The following is a 19,055-nucleotide window of genomic DNA, read 5'->3' on the forward strand; positions in this document are numbered from 1 at the left end:
TTTTGTTTCAGTGACTCCTCTGAATGATGGTTGACACCAACTCCTAGTTTTGCTTGTGTTTGTGGTTGATCTTAGCGTGGTGGTGAGTTTTTCTTGTTCTCATGTACATGCACTGCTCTGAGGAATTCTTGTTAATCTTTTGGAACTTCCAAAATTCCAAGATTCATTTCTGATACTTGTGTTGGCCTGATTTGATAGACATGATATTTTTTATGACAAAGGCAAGAAAAGGCTAAGCTAAAGATTCTGCACTATTAGATGTAACAAAATGCATTGTGATCCCTGAAATGAATTATGTTGCTTCTCAACTTGGTAAATATGTTATACAAAACTTCATTAGAAGTCACACAAACTTTATCGAAAAAAATATTAGTACTAGATTTATTTATTAATATCAAACATATATATATATATATATATATACTAATTTTGTATTTAAGACATTAAATTTATTATTTGTCAAATCCACTTATCAAATGTCGAATGTTTAAAATATTATTTGATAAAATTTTGAATATCTCATATAACAAAAATAGGGAGCAATCACTTACCTTTTGCTCTGGAAAAAAAAAAGTCGTTATCAACTTGATATATATTTTTTTCGCTTTAAGATATTAATTAAATAATAAAAAATTAAAATTATTATTTATAATTTTTTTGTTATTTACAATCTCATATTAAGCAAAGTCGGAAGTTTCTCTGAGTTTTCCTGTATAATTTTATCCTTTCGGAGCATGTGAGCTTTAAAAAGTACTTCTAAAAGTAAGAGAGACATAGCGGACTTATGAGCCCTTGGTTCTCATACTCCTCAACCAATGTAGGACTAAATGACCTTATCAACAAGGAATGAACATTTATTTAAAATATTTTCCAAATAACTGTTTTACGTCTTTGAGCATGCATGGATCCTTGGATTATACTCCGATTAAAATCTGATTGTTGCAAATATCATATCAAAGTCACCTCTTCTATTTTTAATTGATCAATATTATAGATCACCACTAGTTTCGCTTTTTTGAACTAATTTCATAATCTTCCTTCTGTTCTTCTCTATTTTCTTGATCCAATCCTCCTAATTCATCGGTCAATTTGTATGACCATCAAGGAACCTTTTTACTGATTTCTTCTATTCCAATGGATTTTTTTTCGGTTGTTGTTTGATTATTTAGATTGGTTGTTATTATGTCCAATACAAAATCTCAAGGATTTTAATTTACTCTATGAATTAATTCTTATTTCTTCTTCCAACAAAAATAAAGAAGATTCATCTATTGACATTAAGAAATTAACAATATTATTAAATGATGATTTCTCATCAAGTGGATTCTTTTGATGTTCAAATTCTCGAGAATTTTTAGAAATTGGAAAGAGTCCATGTAACTTATTTATCCAAAACGTTTATATGGAATCTACATCTTTTCTTCTGTTGAAGTAATTAAATCATTTGTAAAAGTAATTAAATCATTCATGATTGTATGTGAATAGAATTTTTTTATTGTTCCACAATATGGTCCCTTTTTTTCAAATATATCTAGAGCAAGATATATCCTTTTTTTCTTCTTCTTCTAAAGTTTTTATTCGACTTATCAATTTATTGCTCAAGTTGTATTTTTTTTGCTCGTTAGTAGAAACCCAATAATCATATAGGTCTTCATGGGAAAATTTTTATGAAGACATTTTACGTTCTATCATTTTCGAAAAAGTTGATAAACTACTTTGATATGTAAAAGATATTATTTGTTTTCCATCACTTGAACACGTATAAAAAAAATATCATGACATTTCATTTTGTACACTATTTTCAAATCGATTATTTTTTATATATAAATCGATTATTTTTTATATATCACAATGGACGATTCTACTGTTTATAATCAAAAAGAAAAGTTACAATAGATTTTTTAAAGTCAAAGCTAAAAAAAGTCTCATTTTTCTCTTCTTCGAGTCTTCCTAATTCCCAATTATCTTGATAGGTATCAAAATAAGAATATTTTGAGATATATGCTTCTTTAAAGTGAAAGTGGAATTCATACTTTGTTTTTCTCTTTCCATTCACTCTCATCTCTTCCGTTACATCTATTTTGTCCGGATCCTACTTTTATTCCGAATAAACGGAAGGGTATTTTTCGATGGATCCCTCATGTTCCTATTTAGTCTTCTTCCTTTCGGAAGTTATTTCTACATGGCTTTCTTTCTCACTTTGTATCATTTCTTCCTTTTTCGAGGTTTCTTTTAGTTTTTTAGTGACAATAAGCGACAACATTCTGCCTAAATAATAGACACGGGTGATAAATAAGAGAATAATAAAAATTCAAGCCATTCAATTTCTCAATTCTAACATAAGGTACCTATTAGATTTAGATCGAATAAAATGATTTTGCTCTATCTAGAATAATACCAATCCAACCCATTTCATAAAAAAAAAATGTAACCAATTAACCAACCAATAAAACTACTTGTTACAAATAACATATTTTTAAGCTTCGAAATATATAAATGTTGACTAATCTGACTAACGTTGAACTTGGTAAAATAAAATAATTAAATAATTAAAAAATGAGATTATTCAGGAATACACATTGAATGCTGAGATTACGCATTGAATTTATGGTAGTAAACCTATAATCAAAAAAGTTTTTGTGATTGTTCCCGAAGAAATGAAACAAAAAATAAGGTAGAACTACAATGATTATTGTATGAGGTCTACCTAATAATAGATGCAGAGGCGCATAATAGATCGATATGAACATCATGAGCAATCCCGTAATAAAACCAGTTGTTGCTGATACTTCCTTCTCGGTTCCTTCTTCCATAACTCGAGCTTGAAAAAGGAAGAGATAAGAGGGCCCTACGGAGAATGTGGTCAGAAATCCATAATAGAGTCCGACCAAAATGATCGAATTTATTATCTTCATACATAAAAGATTTAAAAATCATCACAAACTCCCTTTTTCTTTTCTATTATAATTTCTTGATTATTATATGATGATTTCTTAACTTTCCATATATAGAAACAGATAGACTATAAATGACATCTCTTATGTCAATGACATCAAAGGGTTATTAACTGAATAGAATTGGGATATAGATGAAATATAATGAAATAGAGCCACTTTGAGGTTCCCTATGAAATGAGTCATGGAACAGAGCCACTACGAAGAAGTTCCGAGAGTTACGACGGAAACTCCGGACTCATATTGTTCATGGGTTGAGAACGGGGGTTGAACTTTATGAGGTCAAATCTCCTGTTGTTCCTCGGTAGCTCAGTGGTAGAGCGGTCGACTATTAATTGATTGGTCGTAGGTTTGAATCCTACTTGGGGTTGTCTTTGTTTTTATTGCATTCTATCTCATCATATCACATTCTATTCTACGATATTTGAGAATCGTCATTATACATCAAAGATGCAATCATTGATTTTCTCGATAGGCCACAAATTACCGTGAGCAACTTTAAATATTCTCATGTTACCTCTCAATTTATAATTTAATTTTAATAAAATATTTTTATTTTTTATCTATATATTTTTTTCTTCCTTTCTTCTTCTTCCCCTCTTAATTATGGGAGGTGACATAAAATATTAAAAAATAATAAAATAAGATAAACTAAAAATTGAAGAGGAGGTGAGAAATAATTTTTTGATATTTACTAAAATAATTTAATAATTTAAAGATTATATATATTATAATCAATTATATTAACTCAAAAGATATGGACCTTAACATAATGGATGGGTGATGGAGCATTGATAGTAATATAAAATAGAGGAGAGTAAAAGCAAAATTATAGGATTATGAATAGTAAAATATTATTTTTATTAATTTTAAGATATTATAAAATAGTAAAAAGCCCTTTAAATAGTAAGCTCCTATATAAAAAATAAATAAAAATAGAAAAACCAATATAAAAGGAAAAGAGCTACAATGCTCCACCACGATACAAAAGTGGCAGTAATTGGGCCGACAGGAGCAAAAGGCTGGCCCATGTTGGAGACGCGAATGATTTGGATCCAGGTCCATGTTTTAGAGAAGTGAAATCTGAAGCCGTCTGATCGACATCGGTGCTCATCATACTTGTTTTACGCCGTCCATTCTCGAACTCTCTCTTCATATCACCTGCGCTTTCTCCCATCATTTCGATCGGAAGATCTCGATCGGGGCGGCGAAAGATGTTTCTGCGACGGGTGATGCTGAGGGGTGGGATGGGGGCGATGATGATGCAGGCGGCGAAGAAGGTGAAAGAGACGACGGGGATCGTGGGGCTCGACGTGGTGCCCAACGCCCGGGAGGTGCTCGTCTCCCTCTACACCCGCACCCTCAAGGAGATCCAGGCCGTGCCCCAGGATGAGGGCTACCGCAAGGCCGTCGAGAGCTTCACTCGCCACCGCCTCCAGGTCTGCCAGGAGGAGGAGGACTGGGAGGCCATCGAGAAGCGCCTTGGCTGCGGCCAGGTCGAGGAGCTCATCGAGGAGGCACAGGACGAGCTCAAGCTCATCGGAAAGATGATCGGTCGGTATCTCTATACCCCTTTCTTCCTTTTTCCATCCTTTTGCAGTCACGGTGATTCTTGCTTGGACCTCAATCGTTATTTTGCGAATCGTATTTGTCCGTGTATAGGGCTTTCTCTGTCTGAACCTTCGTGATCCTTGTAATTTACCTTATTCTGTATGCTAATTCCATCTTTGTTGAAATCTGTTCACAAGTTTATCAGTAAAATGTGGATCTTTAGGGTGTTATTACTGTGAATATGAGTTATTAGGGCTTTCTCTGTCTGAAACTGCGTGGTCCTTGTAGTTTACATTATTTTTGCATGCTAATTTCCTCTTTGTTGAAGTCTCTTAAAAAATATAGCAGTAAAATGTGGATCTTTAGGGTTTTATTACTGTAAAAATGAGTTTTTTTTCCACTTCTTTTTTTCTTCTTCGAAGGGAGATCAGCATTCTATTGGTCATATAGTTGGCCCTAGTTCTATCGGTGTTTGAGGTTCATTGTTGGATTTGATCAGGGTGAAACGTGCTTCTTGAGGCACCGCTTTCTCTATTTGGATCATGAGTTTAGGTTGAGCAATTTGATTTACCTGCTTGGTATTGGGATCATCTTATCCTTTCTTCTTTGTATCTCTAAAATGAAAACCTTTATAAGTTTCAACATTAACATTGCACATGAGGTCTTTATCTATAATTCTTTCAGAGTGGAGATATGTCTGCCAATGCCTCAAAATGTTATCTAAGAGAGAAGGAGAGGGAGGGAAGGGAGGAGAGGCCAAGAGAAGGCTACAGAGGGAATGGAATGTGACCTTGGTGAGAGCAAGAAGAGAAATGGAGGCGACTGAATGGTAGAATTTTTTTTTTTTATACAAAAGGTTAATGAGATTTGATCCCAAGGATCTTGCTATCAACAGTTAAGATATGTGGAAGAAAAAGCCTCGTTTCCAGTGCCAAACGATCTTCCCATCCCTTGAGTCATATGCTATAGATGCCATACCTTTTCAGAAAGATAGAAAAGAAATAATACATGCTTATAATTCCACTTAATGGGACAAACTAAGGTGAGAACCTACTTAATACCAACAGGTAGGTGATCACTTGGCAAAAACAGGTGGAGCATCCTGCACAGAGGCCTTGTTAGACAATAAGAAAGGGTTATTTTGAGATGCCAAATGCCATAGAAAGTTATCAAGTTCATGTCTGGATGGTAGTTACGATTTTCTCATCTTTTGCACTCCCTTAGTTTTTTGGGTATGTGGAACTTTATAATACCAATATACTTCATATCTATAGCATCCTATTCCCAGTCATTAGATTCTCTACTCACAAACCAGATCAAAAAGGAGTTGGCTCTATCGAATCATTCCATTTCTTTTGAGCCATCCTCATCCAGTATCAACCAAAAATTCGAAACACAATTTGCTATATTGCCAATTTTGATATGATTTGCTTGATCCATATGGGTATTCTTCAGGGTTGATCTGTATGCCAGTCAATTTCGTGGCCATATGACTGTAAAATTGTAGGAAAAAACTAGAAGCAATTGAATCGAACTGGTGTTGGTTGATTTTGATCAATTTTAGTCGACTTCATAACCTCAAAAAAGAAAGAGAAAAGGAGCGAGAAGGATAAGAAGATGAAAGCTGAAACAGGAAAGTAGGAGTTACTGTAACTGTAACAGATGAGGAAACAATGCTACTATTGACTTTTTATTGCAACAATTCCATTTACTGTATGCAATCATCATTGCAGTATCAAGATAGAGAAGTATCACAGGAATAGAAAAGGGGAATGTTTCAAAGGAGTTCTAATTTCTTAAGGAAGTAGGGACTTTCTTACATAGAATAGAGAGATGCCATAGTAGTCAAAATTAATTCCATATCTTTTTCTTTATTTGTCTACCTGCATAGTGATTAGAGGAGCATTGGGACCCTGATAATTTTATCATTATCTTCAAAACTATTGGTTGATAAGCTTTGGATCTCCTACAATGTATGGAATAGTCATTTTCTATAATAATATCCTGTGCGATTATGATTTATTTCTAATAAATGTATAATAGTTATTTTTTGATGAATAATTTTATATAAACAAGAAATTCTATATTTCTCAAATATTTCTTATGCTTTTTCGTGTTTTGCTTATTTATGTTTTTATTATTTTTAATTTTTAAATTACATTTTAACCGATTTTAATCCTCTCAGTCTGATTCGACCTATCCCAATTCAACCTTTCCCACTGATTCTGGTCATGTCATCTTTTGCAGCTGCCAATCCTGGTACCAATTTTATAAACTATGTTTAGAAAGATCTCTCCAGTCTCCACCATTATCGAACAACTTGTTCCTTGGGTGAGATTTACATTTCTAGTTTAATTTCTATATTCTAGATTTAGCTGTTCTAAGATGAGTAGTATATATAAGAATATAGTTTTTGGTTTCAGCTGATTTGGTTATGGTCAATTTGTCAGAATAAACTAGAATAATCTAAACTCAATGGAAATTGGCTGACTAGAACCATGTTTAGCTGATTTGGTAGTGTTCAAACAAGAAGTAGAAGGGGGGAGAAGCCAAAGAAAAAAAATAGGAAGGGAGAAGCGATACAAGTGGTAGGAGAAGTGTGAAGCCAGTGGAGAAATGTAAAAGGGAAACCTGTGATTATAATTGTAAAATAGAGGAGATACTGGTACTGTTGCACTTGCCATCTACAGCTTACAATGTCTGTCATTCACTTCCATGTAGAAAATAGAAAGTGGAAAGAAGGATATAAAGCAACCTTTAATATCCTAAGGAAATATGGATGCCATTGTAAAAATTGGAGGATGCTACAAATATTCAGAATAAATCTAATGTATTATTATACAATATTCTTTTCTAAAATTTTATGTCATATCCTTTTCTTTTCTTTTTTGCTAATTTTCTAATGTAGTCCTAATCCCCAAACAATCTAATGACCTTTCTAACTTCTGAATTTGTTGTGCATAAGTTCATTGGCCATTATCTTGAAGTGCATCCTTTTAATGAGTAGATCAAAGATTCAGCTCTTAACTAAATGAGCATATTGAATACAGAGATTATATTTGAATTAGGTTCTTTTTTGTCAGGGTACTGAACTGCTATTATATGATCAAATTAGCTGTTGTAGATTGAATAGAATGCCAAGGAAGTTCATGATTTTAGTTGCAAAAATTTCTTATAAATTGATATTTGAGAAAAGTAATAGTTTATTCTTTGGTTAACTTATAGAATTCAGTGAAATGCTTGAGTGAGTTAGATTTTGATTTGGTGTAATCCAAAGAAGTTGCCCTGGAAACATAATTCAAACAAGTTGTTCCAGTTTGTTGCGAATTTCCTTCTTGGGTCCTATGGTGCATAGTCTAGATTGTCAAGGACAAATCATGGTACTGCATTAAGAAGAAAAAGGGAGTAGGTGGCTGAATTTGCCCACCATCCTTTTGTAGTCAGAAAGGGAGAAGTGAAGAGAAGGGGTGGAGACAGAGGAGTCCACAGTTTTGCTTTGTGCTCATGCATTGCTGATTTTCACATGGTTGAGGGCTCTAAGGTTCCAAGTGATGTTTGTTGCTCATATACATGCTTAAGAAAGAGAAGGATTCGAGTCCTGGGAATTACAGGGTGCGAATCCTCTCCCATTATAGTTTTAAACAGATACTTAATGGAAGGAAAAAGAGAAGAGAAAATAGAAAAACAAACATCTTTAAAGTTATTTTTTGAAAATAGTTATATATGTAAATATATAAACACATGGGCCAGGTGGATCACAAGTGAAACTAGTAATCTGATCAAAACTAGCCCCCACATACTGTGTCTGTGGTAAAGTACCACACGACATCCATATATTTGTATTACATACTATGTCCAATCATGGCCTAGGTTATTGTGGCTAGAACAAAGATTCAGAATTGACACAATCTTCTCTAGTTGGTTGATTGTGAAGTACTGCATGCTAGAGTTGTAGGTGGTGTCATTTATAATTCTGATGCTGGCATGCTGCAATCACCCTAGAGTAACACAAAGTATGACCCCTTGGTGAAGCAGGCGGTATCAACAGAATTGACATAATCACCCCTTTCTCATTCATATTCCAGTGTCCACTGTCTCTTGGATGATGCCACCTTTCTGTGGTACACCAACATGGGTCCTCCAGAATACCTGATCCTTTGACAGTAGTTCTGCTAGGGGTTGGTGATGATGATAAAAGACTGTTAAGCCCACAAACCATATGTTCTTTACAGGATTCAGGGCCTTTGATGAGACACTTGGGTGTTCCTTTTTTTTTTCTCCCCACCTGAGTGGTAGTGAAGAATTAGATTATAGTAAGATAGCTTTTAGGAGGAATTTGATATTGTATCTAAAGTGGAGTTTTCCTCGTTAGCTTTGAACATCTACCATGAGGAGCTACTTGTTGAAATCTCTGGACATGGTTTTCAAGTCTAAACTAGTCATCTTTTTCATGGACGTTTCCTGGTATTTGTCTCATCTAAATTACTTCCTTTTTCCCCCATCAGTTCATTATATATATCCACATATGAAACTGCAGAGTGGGAGCCATGGGGAGTTCCCGAGGACTACGAATGTGAGCTCATCGAAGATGACACTTCGATTCCTAAACATGTCCCTCAACACCGGCCTTGCCAGCTTCCAGAGGAGTTCTTCAAGACGCTTGAGGCAGTCTCCACGGAATCGGTTCCCAAGAATGAACCTGCACCTCAAGTGAAGGCTTAATTAAACATGTGAGTGTGGCTCTGCTGCCTGGTTTCAGGATTTATCCTCTCTTGTTTGATATTCTATGCTTGAGAATAATAGTAGAAGTCAACAAATACTCAGACTTTCTCCTGGATCCTTTTTCTCATGACATTGACATGATTTCATGTGTGATGAATCCCTTCTTCCCTTGTCGTTTTTGCTGTATCACTGTCTCCTGCAGATGTCTTTTAGAGTTGATGATATATTTGTATCCGAAGGAGCCAATGGACTGCTACAGTTGGAAGTGGCACTAAGTATCGGTGAGTATACTTAGCTTGGTGTTCTATGGCTGTGGCATATTATTATCATCCGTAGGTTATGGGTCGGCCGTGGTGACCGATTGGAAAGTTGGGGTAATGTCATTATATTATTCCACTCAGCTAATTAATTTAATTGATATTTTCAAATAAATAAATAAAATGAGGGCTAAAAATATTTGGTATTGCACAATGGAAGATGAAATAAGTAGTAGTAGTAGTCTCCAAAAATGCATTGCCCTTCTAAGAAGGGAGAGGAATACAGAGGAGCAAAATTAAATTGGTCTGAAAATCTAATTAAACCCTTTTTTCTTTTCTCGATCATTTTTTATAATTATTTATACAATTTGGTTTTTCTATTCCTTTCGATAATCTCCCGATTTGTCTAGTTATTAGTGTGATTATTTTTTCGATCCATTTCGACAATCTTTTCTTTTTTTGATTTTGATTCTTCATGTTCATGTGTGCAAGAGAATGAAGCAATTTTCTCGAGTAGCACGTTTAAGACTTAAATGATTTTATGGGCCTTTCAAAATTTATTTCGAACTCTCTATTTAATTTATTTTATTTTATTTTTTAAAATATATGTTTTAGTTATAATTAGAGGATTATTATTATTATTATTATTATTATTATTATTATTATTTATTCCTGTTCTAATCGATCTCTTATACTCATCAGGAACGTGCGGTGATGTTTCCCGGAGTAAGCAGAAGGGACCCGTTTCTTGGTCTTGTTTGACTCAGGTTAGGGAGGGAAATGGAGATGTCACCAACCCGCCCACGGAATAACCCTTCGGGTTGTACCATCACATCCCAACTTTACACCTTTGACATGCCAACGTGATGATGCACCATCGCACCTCTGTCCCATGAAATCTACCTCCATTGCTGTGGCAGATGCTCACCGGCTTAGCGTGCATAGTCTATTTGCAGAAGACAAATAGTTTCCGTCTGTAAACGCATGCACTCATGCATTAATCCTTTCTGCTGCTTCCCTGTCACGTGGAACAGCTCCCTGTCGGTCTTGATGGACGAAGACACGATTCAATATTAGCTTAAGGTGAGCCATCAGTCTCACCTGTTTCTTTCATGCTCGATATCAGAATGGATCAACTCCGCCTCCCCAAGTCAATCCAATCCCACTGGCGATCTCCCTCTCTCTCTCTCTCTCTTCTCCTTGTTATCATGGTTTCCATGCCGCTATAAATAGGACGCTTTACCTCTAAAGAGAGGAAGAAGAAGAAGAAGAAGAAGGGTTTACATGGCTTCAAAGGCCTTCTCCAAGTCATTGCTCTCCTTCTACCGCTCTCTCCGAAGCAGGCTGGCCAACCCACTGTCCCTCCACAGAAGAGAGCTCCATCTAAAGCTACAGAAGAATCATCTCTCCTTGTGCCACCTCCATGACCAAGCCCTAGTGCTAGACGTGGAGGGAGGCCTCCTGAGGTCCTCGTCCACTTTCCCTTACTTCATGCTTGTGGCCTTGGAAGCAGGGTGCATCTTGAGAGGCCTCATCCTCTTGCTTCTCTACCCTTTGCTGTGTTGCTTGAGCCAGGAGGTGGGTTTACAGATCATGGTGCTGGTGTGCTTCCTTGGGATCAGAAAGCAGGGGTTCAGGACAGGGATAGCGGTCCTCCCCAAACACTTGCTGGAGGATGTGGGGCTGGAAGGGTTTGAGGTGTTGAGGATGGCAGGGAAGAAGGTCTGTGTCAGTGGCATGCCCAGTGTCATGGTGGAAGGGTTCCTCAAGGAGTACTTGGAGGTGGATTTGGTGGTGGCAAGGGAGCTGAAGGTCTTCAATGGCTACTATACTGGGTTAATGGAGGAAGACAGCTACTTGGGTTTGGAGAATGCATTTGGTGAAGACGCCATTGGGTTTGGAAGCTACATCAAATCTCCTCAGCACCAACTTTTCTCTCATTGCAAGGTGAGTTACTCATCTGCATTTATGTAACATATAGAACTGATTTTGAGAAAAAAAATGATGAATATTAAGAAATCATAGAGTGACAATAGAGGAGGAGGATAGAGAAACTCCATGCATCTTTTAGCTCTACTTTCTCCCATCATATACCTAAACCATTACATGAAGCATATCTTATATATGTATCTAAGCTTAAGATTTTGACTTCAACCATGATAGGAACTTGTATCTTGATTAGCACTCTAAAATCAAATTTTTATTTAATCATAAAGCTTGATTTAATATTTCAACAACTTCAATTATTTCTCCCTTTAGAGACCTTACAAGTGTGGCATGAGGTGAGACAGACAAATGAGTTCGCTCCATTAGTGGGTGAAGCTTTAGAGTCTACAGGAAACTGTGAGCAGAAGTCAATCCATAGGACACCTTTTGGTTCCTTGATGATTTCCTTCCATCGCTTTCGTACTGGTATTTCGTGATCCGCTGCATGAACTCTGATCAGAAATCGTATTAGTTTATCCAAAAGCATTTGCTTAGCTAATGGAGAAGCCAACGCCAAGTGTAGTCGATCAACCACTGAGGGCAATGCTTAGGCCAGACAAAAGTAGATAGGCGTGTCAGCATTCTCCATTAGTGACCATCAATCCCGATCACCCAACTTGGCAAGCTTTCTTACTGTCTTTTGCTTCGCTTTCCCAACACCCGCACAGCTTTGACTTACTTTGATGTCACTGTAAGAAAACGTGCAAGCAGAAGTAAGTCCATTGATCAAGGTTGGTACAGGAAATGCACCTGGTGACTGAAGCTGAGAAGAAGAACTGGCAGAGGTTGCCGAGAGAAGAGTACCCAAAGGCAATGGTGTTCCACGACGGCAGAATGGCGTTCAAGCCCACACCAATGGCCACACTCGCCATGTTCGTCTGGTTCCCTTTCGGCGTCTCCCTCTCCATCCTTAGGACCATCGTCTTCGTCTCCTTGCCCTACACCATCTCCATCCCTATCGGATCAGCCACCGGAATGACGAACCGGGTCCTGAACCCTCACGCATCCGCCGACGACCGACAACACAGGCTCTACGTCTGCAACCACAGGACCCTCCTTGATCCGGTCTACATCTCCGTCATGCTCAACAAGCTCGTCGTCGCCGTCACCTACAGCGTCAGCCCGATAACCGAAGCCCTGTCTCCGATCAGGACGGTAAGACTCACGCGAAGCAAGGAGGAGGACAGGCGGAAGATGGAGAGGCTGCTGAGCCAGGGAGACCTGGTGGTGTGCCCCGAGGGCACCACGTGCAGGGAACCCTATCTGCTAAGGTTCAGCCCGCTGTTCGTGGAGCTGGCCGAGGAGGTGGTGCCGGTGGCGTTGGCCGCCAGGGTCGGCATGTTCTACGGCACGACGGCGAGCGGGTTCAAGTTCTTGGACTCCTTCTTCTTCCTCATGAACCCACGGCCGGAGTACCACCTCGAGTTCCTGCAGAAGATACCGACGGGGTGCCTGCGCAGGAGGAGCGGCAGCAGCTGTGAGGTTGCCAACCTTGTGCAGCGTGAAATCGGAAGCGCTCTGGGGTTTCGGTGCACTGCACTAACGAGGAAGGACAAGTACGTGATTCTTGCTGGGAACGAAGGCACTGTGAAGGCCAAGACATAAACAGACAATATAAATAGAATTAAATTGGCAAATAAGCAACTATTTCTCTTAATATATTCTATAATTAATATCTTAACCGGTGGATTATAGCAAGCATTTACTAAGAACGAAAGGTTTGAACTTCATCGAAAAAAAATTTATTATGAAATCAATATCAATATTCTGAAAGCATAAAATATGTAATATATTATATGAAATACGAAAATAATTTTTTATGTCAGAATTAAAATCAAATAATATTATATCATAGTTTTATGATGTATACCTTTGATGTCATCTAAAAATAATCTCTATAAGATTTGTAAGGGCATTTTCCTCATTCTCCTCTTTTCCTATCCTTTCACATCCTCTTTTCCTATCCTTTCACATGATCATTTAGATTTATGGTTCAAGGAGGGTTGTGAGAGAAAAACTATAATCTCTTAACTATGTCCTTTGTGAGATGCGTAACATTCATCTTTCAGTCTCTAGAGGTCATGTCTATTTATAGATAAAAACAAAAAGTCTAAGATAAGTTATTAGGAGAGTTCCTCTCATCAAGAACATTCTCCAAGAAGTCCTACTATAATATGAACTTCTTTTCTATTAGTTAATATCTGTTATTAGAATCTAATTAATTTTATTATATATGTTATTAATTATAAAGAACTATAAAATCTAATATATTTATTTTTGTCACTTGTCCTTATAAAAGCTATGTAACATGTATAATAGGTCAAATATAAGATATCAATATCGAGTGAAGTGTTCTATCAAATTACAAGCACCCTTATCATCGTAATCTAATCATCATCAATCCAAAGTCCATCTTGATGTACTATAATTGACATGCACCTTGAAATTCAAATTATTTGTCAGCTTTTAATTGCATAGAAAGTCTTGTGTAATCAACAAAATGTTAAGCTTTCAAGTAAAATGACAAATTGTTTATCCTAAGACCCTTGCAATATACTATTTTTGCAAGAATATGGTTAAACTAAACAATACCCTGAAACACTATTAACCATAGACCATGTGAATCATATTTAGAACCTTAATACCTCCTCTAATTTTCTCTTCTGAACCTTATTAACCATGGTCTATCTATTGTGAACCATATTTAGAAGCTTAATATCTCTAATTTCGTCTCTGGTGAACTTAGGTCAAGATTTCAATAATTCTTTAAAAAATAAAAGATATTTTTATTGTATTAAATGAATGCTCACAGATAGATTTCAACCTAAGACCTATCATTTATGCAACAAATATACTAGCCAACTTAGAACATTATTAACCATGTATAATTATGAAAAATTATTTTTTTCAAAACTCAATGGTTATTTGCTTTTAGAAGAATATTAATGTAGTCGGGGCATTCTAATCATCTAATATTCTTTAAAAAAAATAATTTTTTTCTACTAAACGAGATACAAAATTGTTTAACCATTATTATGATATCCTAATAACTATGCACACTAACTAAATACACAAACTTAACAAGCACACAAAACAATCATATATAAATAAATTTATCAACTATGCACACTACCCATTATGATATCTTAACAAAAATTATTTAATCGTAGCAAGAAGGTAGTTTTGCTTTTGCTATCCCTCCGTGGGAGCATTAAAAATCATAACATTTTGATATTTTGGGAAGATAAATCTTAACTTATTTGATTATGTTATAATGTTCACATAAAAACTCTAATCATTTGTCCTTCATATTAATATTTTGACTATTTAAAGTCAACTATATGATTTTTTTTCATCATAAATTATACTTAAAAGTATTATTTAGATTAAAATTAGTCATTTTTTTAATTATTAGAGTGAGTTATTTTATATTTTTCTTCTGTCTCTCATTATACTATTAAGATTAAGCGACTATTTTTTTATTAATTCCTTACAAATTAGTTTCATGTTTTTTTATTATTTTTTACAAATTGATTTCTTTATCGATCTTAGTTCTTGGGTGAGACTTTCTAGTAGTGCTCATGGGATAGGCTATCGGAGATCATCACCCAAATTGAAAGAAAAGTGTAAAAGATACCGATATCTTCCGGGCTTGAATTGAAACTTGATTTTTTTAAGAGACGTCATGCACTAAGATATCATGGGAAAAGAGTTTATTTGATAATTTTTTTAGCTAGACCCCACCTTTTAAAGTCATCTAATATGAACTTTCTAAGAAATGAGGTATCTCTTTAGGTTATTAGGTAATTAATTTAGTATCAATATTTTTAAATTTTAAATTTAAATTAGAAGAAGACATAATCCATGGATCATTACAGGGTAAGTCTTTTATGTTTTCTTTTAGTATCATATTTTTTTAATTCTTATCTTAGAGGATTTTTTTTTTGCGCCCCAATATTAGTGCATATGTCGTGTCTCACTATATAATTCATCTATTTTAATTTATTATTCTAACTTGATTCAATCTTAAGAAAATCATTGAAACTTGATAACACTATATTATTTAGGATTAAGAGGAAGTTTGCTCATTTATATATTTTAATAGATTTTTATAAGCCTCTCTCCTAAGGATTTTGGATGAAAATCAGATCATCCCCCAACGGTTAATACTTGTAGAACTTGTGTTTTGGGTGTGAACTAGTGGGTCATCACCTTAAACACCATAAAAAATCTAAAGAGAATATTCTCTATCCTCGAAGCAATATAAAGATATTTGGATTTTATACACTCTTCTAATGATGGTGAACTATTGTACAATCCTTCAATCAAGATCTAAGGATGCAACTAGGCTAAATTGGATCATGTCACTCTGACCCAACAGACTCCTAGATGACATATAATACAATGGTCTAGTCCTCATGATGCTTCTAAACGGTTAGATTCTAGATCAAAGGGTATAAATCCACTTGTTACTGCTTTCCTCAATTCAATGACTACTATTATGAGCCAGGTTTTACTCTTGTTAGGTCATCTAATTCTTGGGATGACTATACTCAATATGTCAATGTGTCACCATCTATAATTAAATTATATAAATCTCAATTTTGATCAAAAGCCTAAAAAGTCTTTTACAAGCTCCATTAAATTATTTATTTATTACGAAATATATGCTTCTTTTATCGGTGGGCTTGTGGGTATTGGATTTAAGACATCTTTTGGAAGCTAGAGGTACACATCTAAAACATCACTCTCCTCTTCAAAGAGAATGCATGATAATTATCATGGATCTTTAAATACGAAGAAGAAGAAACTTATGGATCACAACATACTCCTCTCAAGTTATTAATTTTTTGATAAGCCTTAGGAGACTATTCCTTATTAAGCAATAGTGTTTAATGTCTTTAAGTAGGATTTTTTTTTTTTTGTATAAAGAACAAAACAAAGATGCTCACTCTCCGGCCAATGATAATAGGACCAATGAGGTCATTATAACCTAGAAACTTAATGATCTTATTTCTTATGTACTCTCGATCGTCGTCGAGGCCTTTAAAGCAAAAACTCATGATTTTAAATATGATTTTATATTGACTGTAAATAGATTATATTAGATCACTTGCAATTATGGTGTTCAAACCAAATCGATTCATCAATGGTCTGGTTTTAAAGACTATAAATATTTCTAATTTAAGGTTACTTTTCTTCGATTTAATTGACTAATTTAGATCGAATTAATTTTAATTTAACCCATGTTAGCTTACTGTGTTTACTATTTTAAGCCCTTAAAAACACTTTCAAATTAAACTAGTTGACATAGTTCGCTCTCTCTCTCGCACGTTGGCATTGCCTTGCCCAAACTCTCACCCTACCCTACCCAACCCAAATTTGATGTCGGCAAGCACACTATTCTTTCGTTTGTCTCAACAACTCCTCCTCTACCATCGATTGTCCCTTCTTAGCTTCGCTCTTTCGTCTCACATATGAACTCTTTTTTTTTTTTTGTCACCCTTATTTGTTAACAATCCCCTCACTGATTTGTATAGATTGTTGCATATTCTCATCGTCACTAAGAACTGAAATCGACTTCAACAAAACTAAAAGAAAAAGAGATCATGCAAACACTCAAAAATCAAATTTAGAGCAAGCAAAGGCTCTCGAGAAGTATGCCATTATGGTCTCTCTTATGTGTGTATCTATGATTTATTAATCTACTACTACCTAAGATTGAGTGGAGGATGAGGAAAGGATAAGGAATTCTATTTAAATATTCTTGGTCTATGAAAGGAGACAATAAAGCTGATTAGCTTTTGAAGAGAAAGAAAAAAAGCGTGATTTTATTTTTAATTCTTTCGAGCTACTAAATAATTGATTAAAATACATTAGCTCACTCATGCACATGTTTCTATTATTATTTCAATAAGAAGTGATTGTGTGATAATGATATTATGAATGATATATAAAGAGCCCTCTCATGGCTTTCACTACTATATAATGTGCTCAAAAAAGATACCACCTGCTTTTTCTTTTCTTTTTTTTTTCTTTTTTACATTACTTGGCTTGTATAGATCGATGTACATATTTTTGTTAGTTAATTATGTTTTTTATTTTCTATAGCAAAGGGTTCCTTTATTTGAGGTGTTTGTATTATTAAGTTCTTTCTAATATTAATATAAATAGATGAACTATGTGTCATCACTCGGTGATAATACAAAGGGTTAATATATCGGATAACTAATTCTTCTATATATACATCTTTCACTTTAGTCGAGCTTACTCTTACATCTATCTATCGAGACATCTTCTATGTCTACTATGCATTGCCTTCACATTTAAATACGATTTTTTCAAGTTTGAATAGGTGTTAAAAACTAGTCTAAAGTTTGGTAAATTTTTATTATAAACCTTACTTTTAGTGTCAAGATTGTTACTATAATTTTTACAATGAACCAACCAAGTTTGTCGGGATAATCCAAAGTAAGAACAAAAAAAAAACCTATTTCTTTTCCACTAAAAAAAATAACCAAGTTTGGTTGAAAATGAAGCATTTTGTAACTTTGTTAAAGTTTTATAATAGAGGTTTGTTATCCTCTCACATCCTACGTTGACACGTTGTGACACGTTCACACATCATTGACACATCATTGTTATGTTTGAGGATGAGAATCTTAAGAAGTTTCTTTAAAAGCATTGTCCACAAGTTTGTTTTACCATTGACTAATGCACATATTCCTTTGAGACTTATGATGGGCTATTGAATGAAATTTTATTTTGATGAGTAGTTGTATCACTTTTACCTATTTAGGTTTGATTAAATTGGATGAATAGTAGTAATGATGGTAGTGTCCAATTTCAATATTATGGGTCTATTTTTACAAATCTTATTATATTGGTCTAGTGGGATCAAGATTTTGATTTTGTTGGAAAAATTAGAAGATAAAAAGATTTATTGAAGAAGCTTTAATGAAAAAAATTTAATACATTAACATGTCCCTCTCCTATTTATAGACAGATTAGGAAGGAGCATTTTCCTTAACATAGGATTTCCGTAGAGAGATTTACTAATAGGAAAATCTTATTAGCTATCAGATTTAATTCAATTGAACCAAATGTATTTATTTAAAATATATATTAAATTATTTAAAATTATTAATTTTTTATTAATTTATCGAATCAAAATAATCAATTTTGAACCTATCTTATTTTAGCGAATCGAATAAAAAATCTCAACCCTTGATGGTTGGATTCAAACAAGTTTGAATCCAACCACCTTATTATTTACATCTTGCTTAAAGCTATTAAAATTGATAAATATAATTCTTTAAAAATAAAAAATAGAAAAAAAGTTAATGAGAAGCAATCATTCAAAGTCTAAAAGGCCTTGAAATAAAATGAAAGGGAAGAAAACCCACACACAACGTTGGGAAATCGGTCGGTCACCCGTCGTCATGTCTACTTTCCCTTGGCGTGTGAACCACAGGCACCTCAAACTTCCATTGAGTTTGACCTCCGTAAGGTGTTCACAGCAACATGGCGACCTTGTGGTTCCCATGAGTTGCAGCAAAACTAAGTAATCCTTTCTTCCACTGCG

The 19,055-nt window shown here is 34.9% G+C and overlaps 2 protein-coding genes, 1 non-coding gene and 1 pseudogene across 3 annotated transcripts; 3 read left to right on the top strand and 1 right to left on the bottom strand.

Moving 5' to 3' along the window:
* Nucleotides 1-2,098: 2,098 nt before the first annotated feature.
* On the bottom strand, nucleotides 2,099-2,915 carry LOC135652998 (putative protein TIC 214 N-terminal part; annotated as a pseudogene).
* Nucleotides 2,916-3,252: 337 nt separating this feature from the next.
* Nucleotides 3,253-3,324, top strand: TRNAN-AUU (transfer RNA asparagine (anticodon AUU)). Its single transcript has one exon. It is a non-coding gene; the product is annotated as a tRNA-Asn (tRNA).
* Nucleotides 3,325-4,128: 804 nt separating this feature from the next.
* Nucleotides 4,129-9,413, top strand: LOC103971605 (probable NADH dehydrogenase [ubiquinone] 1 alpha subcomplex subunit 5, mitochondrial). Its single transcript, XM_009385665.3, has 2 exons — nucleotides 4,129-4,508; nucleotides 9,043-9,413. The coding sequence occupies exons 1-2, from the start codon at nucleotides 4,169-4,171 to the stop codon at nucleotides 9,225-9,227; spliced, it is 525 nt and encodes a 174-aa protein (XP_009383940.1). The 5' UTR covers nucleotides 4,129-4,168; the 3' UTR covers nucleotides 9,228-9,413.
* A 1,254-nt stretch (nucleotides 9,414-10,667) lies between these two features.
* Nucleotides 10,668-13,127, top strand: LOC103971606 (probable glycerol-3-phosphate acyltransferase 3). Its single transcript, XM_009385666.3, has 2 exons — nucleotides 10,668-11,431; nucleotides 12,212-13,127. Exons 1-2 carry the CDS (start codon nucleotides 10,769-10,771, stop codon nucleotides 13,073-13,075), a joined length of 1,527 nt encoding a protein of 508 aa, XP_009383941.2. The 5' UTR covers nucleotides 10,668-10,768; the 3' UTR covers nucleotides 13,076-13,127.
* Nucleotides 13,128-19,055: the final 5,928 nt, after the last annotated feature.

The sequence above is a fragment of the Musa acuminata genome, chromosome BXJ3-11 (assembly GCF_036884655.1).
Source record: "Musa acuminata AAA Group cultivar baxijiao chromosome BXJ3-11, Cavendish_Baxijiao_AAA, whole genome shotgun sequence".
Classification (NCBI taxonomy): Eukaryota; Viridiplantae; Streptophyta; class Magnoliopsida; order Zingiberales; family Musaceae; genus Musa; species Musa acuminata.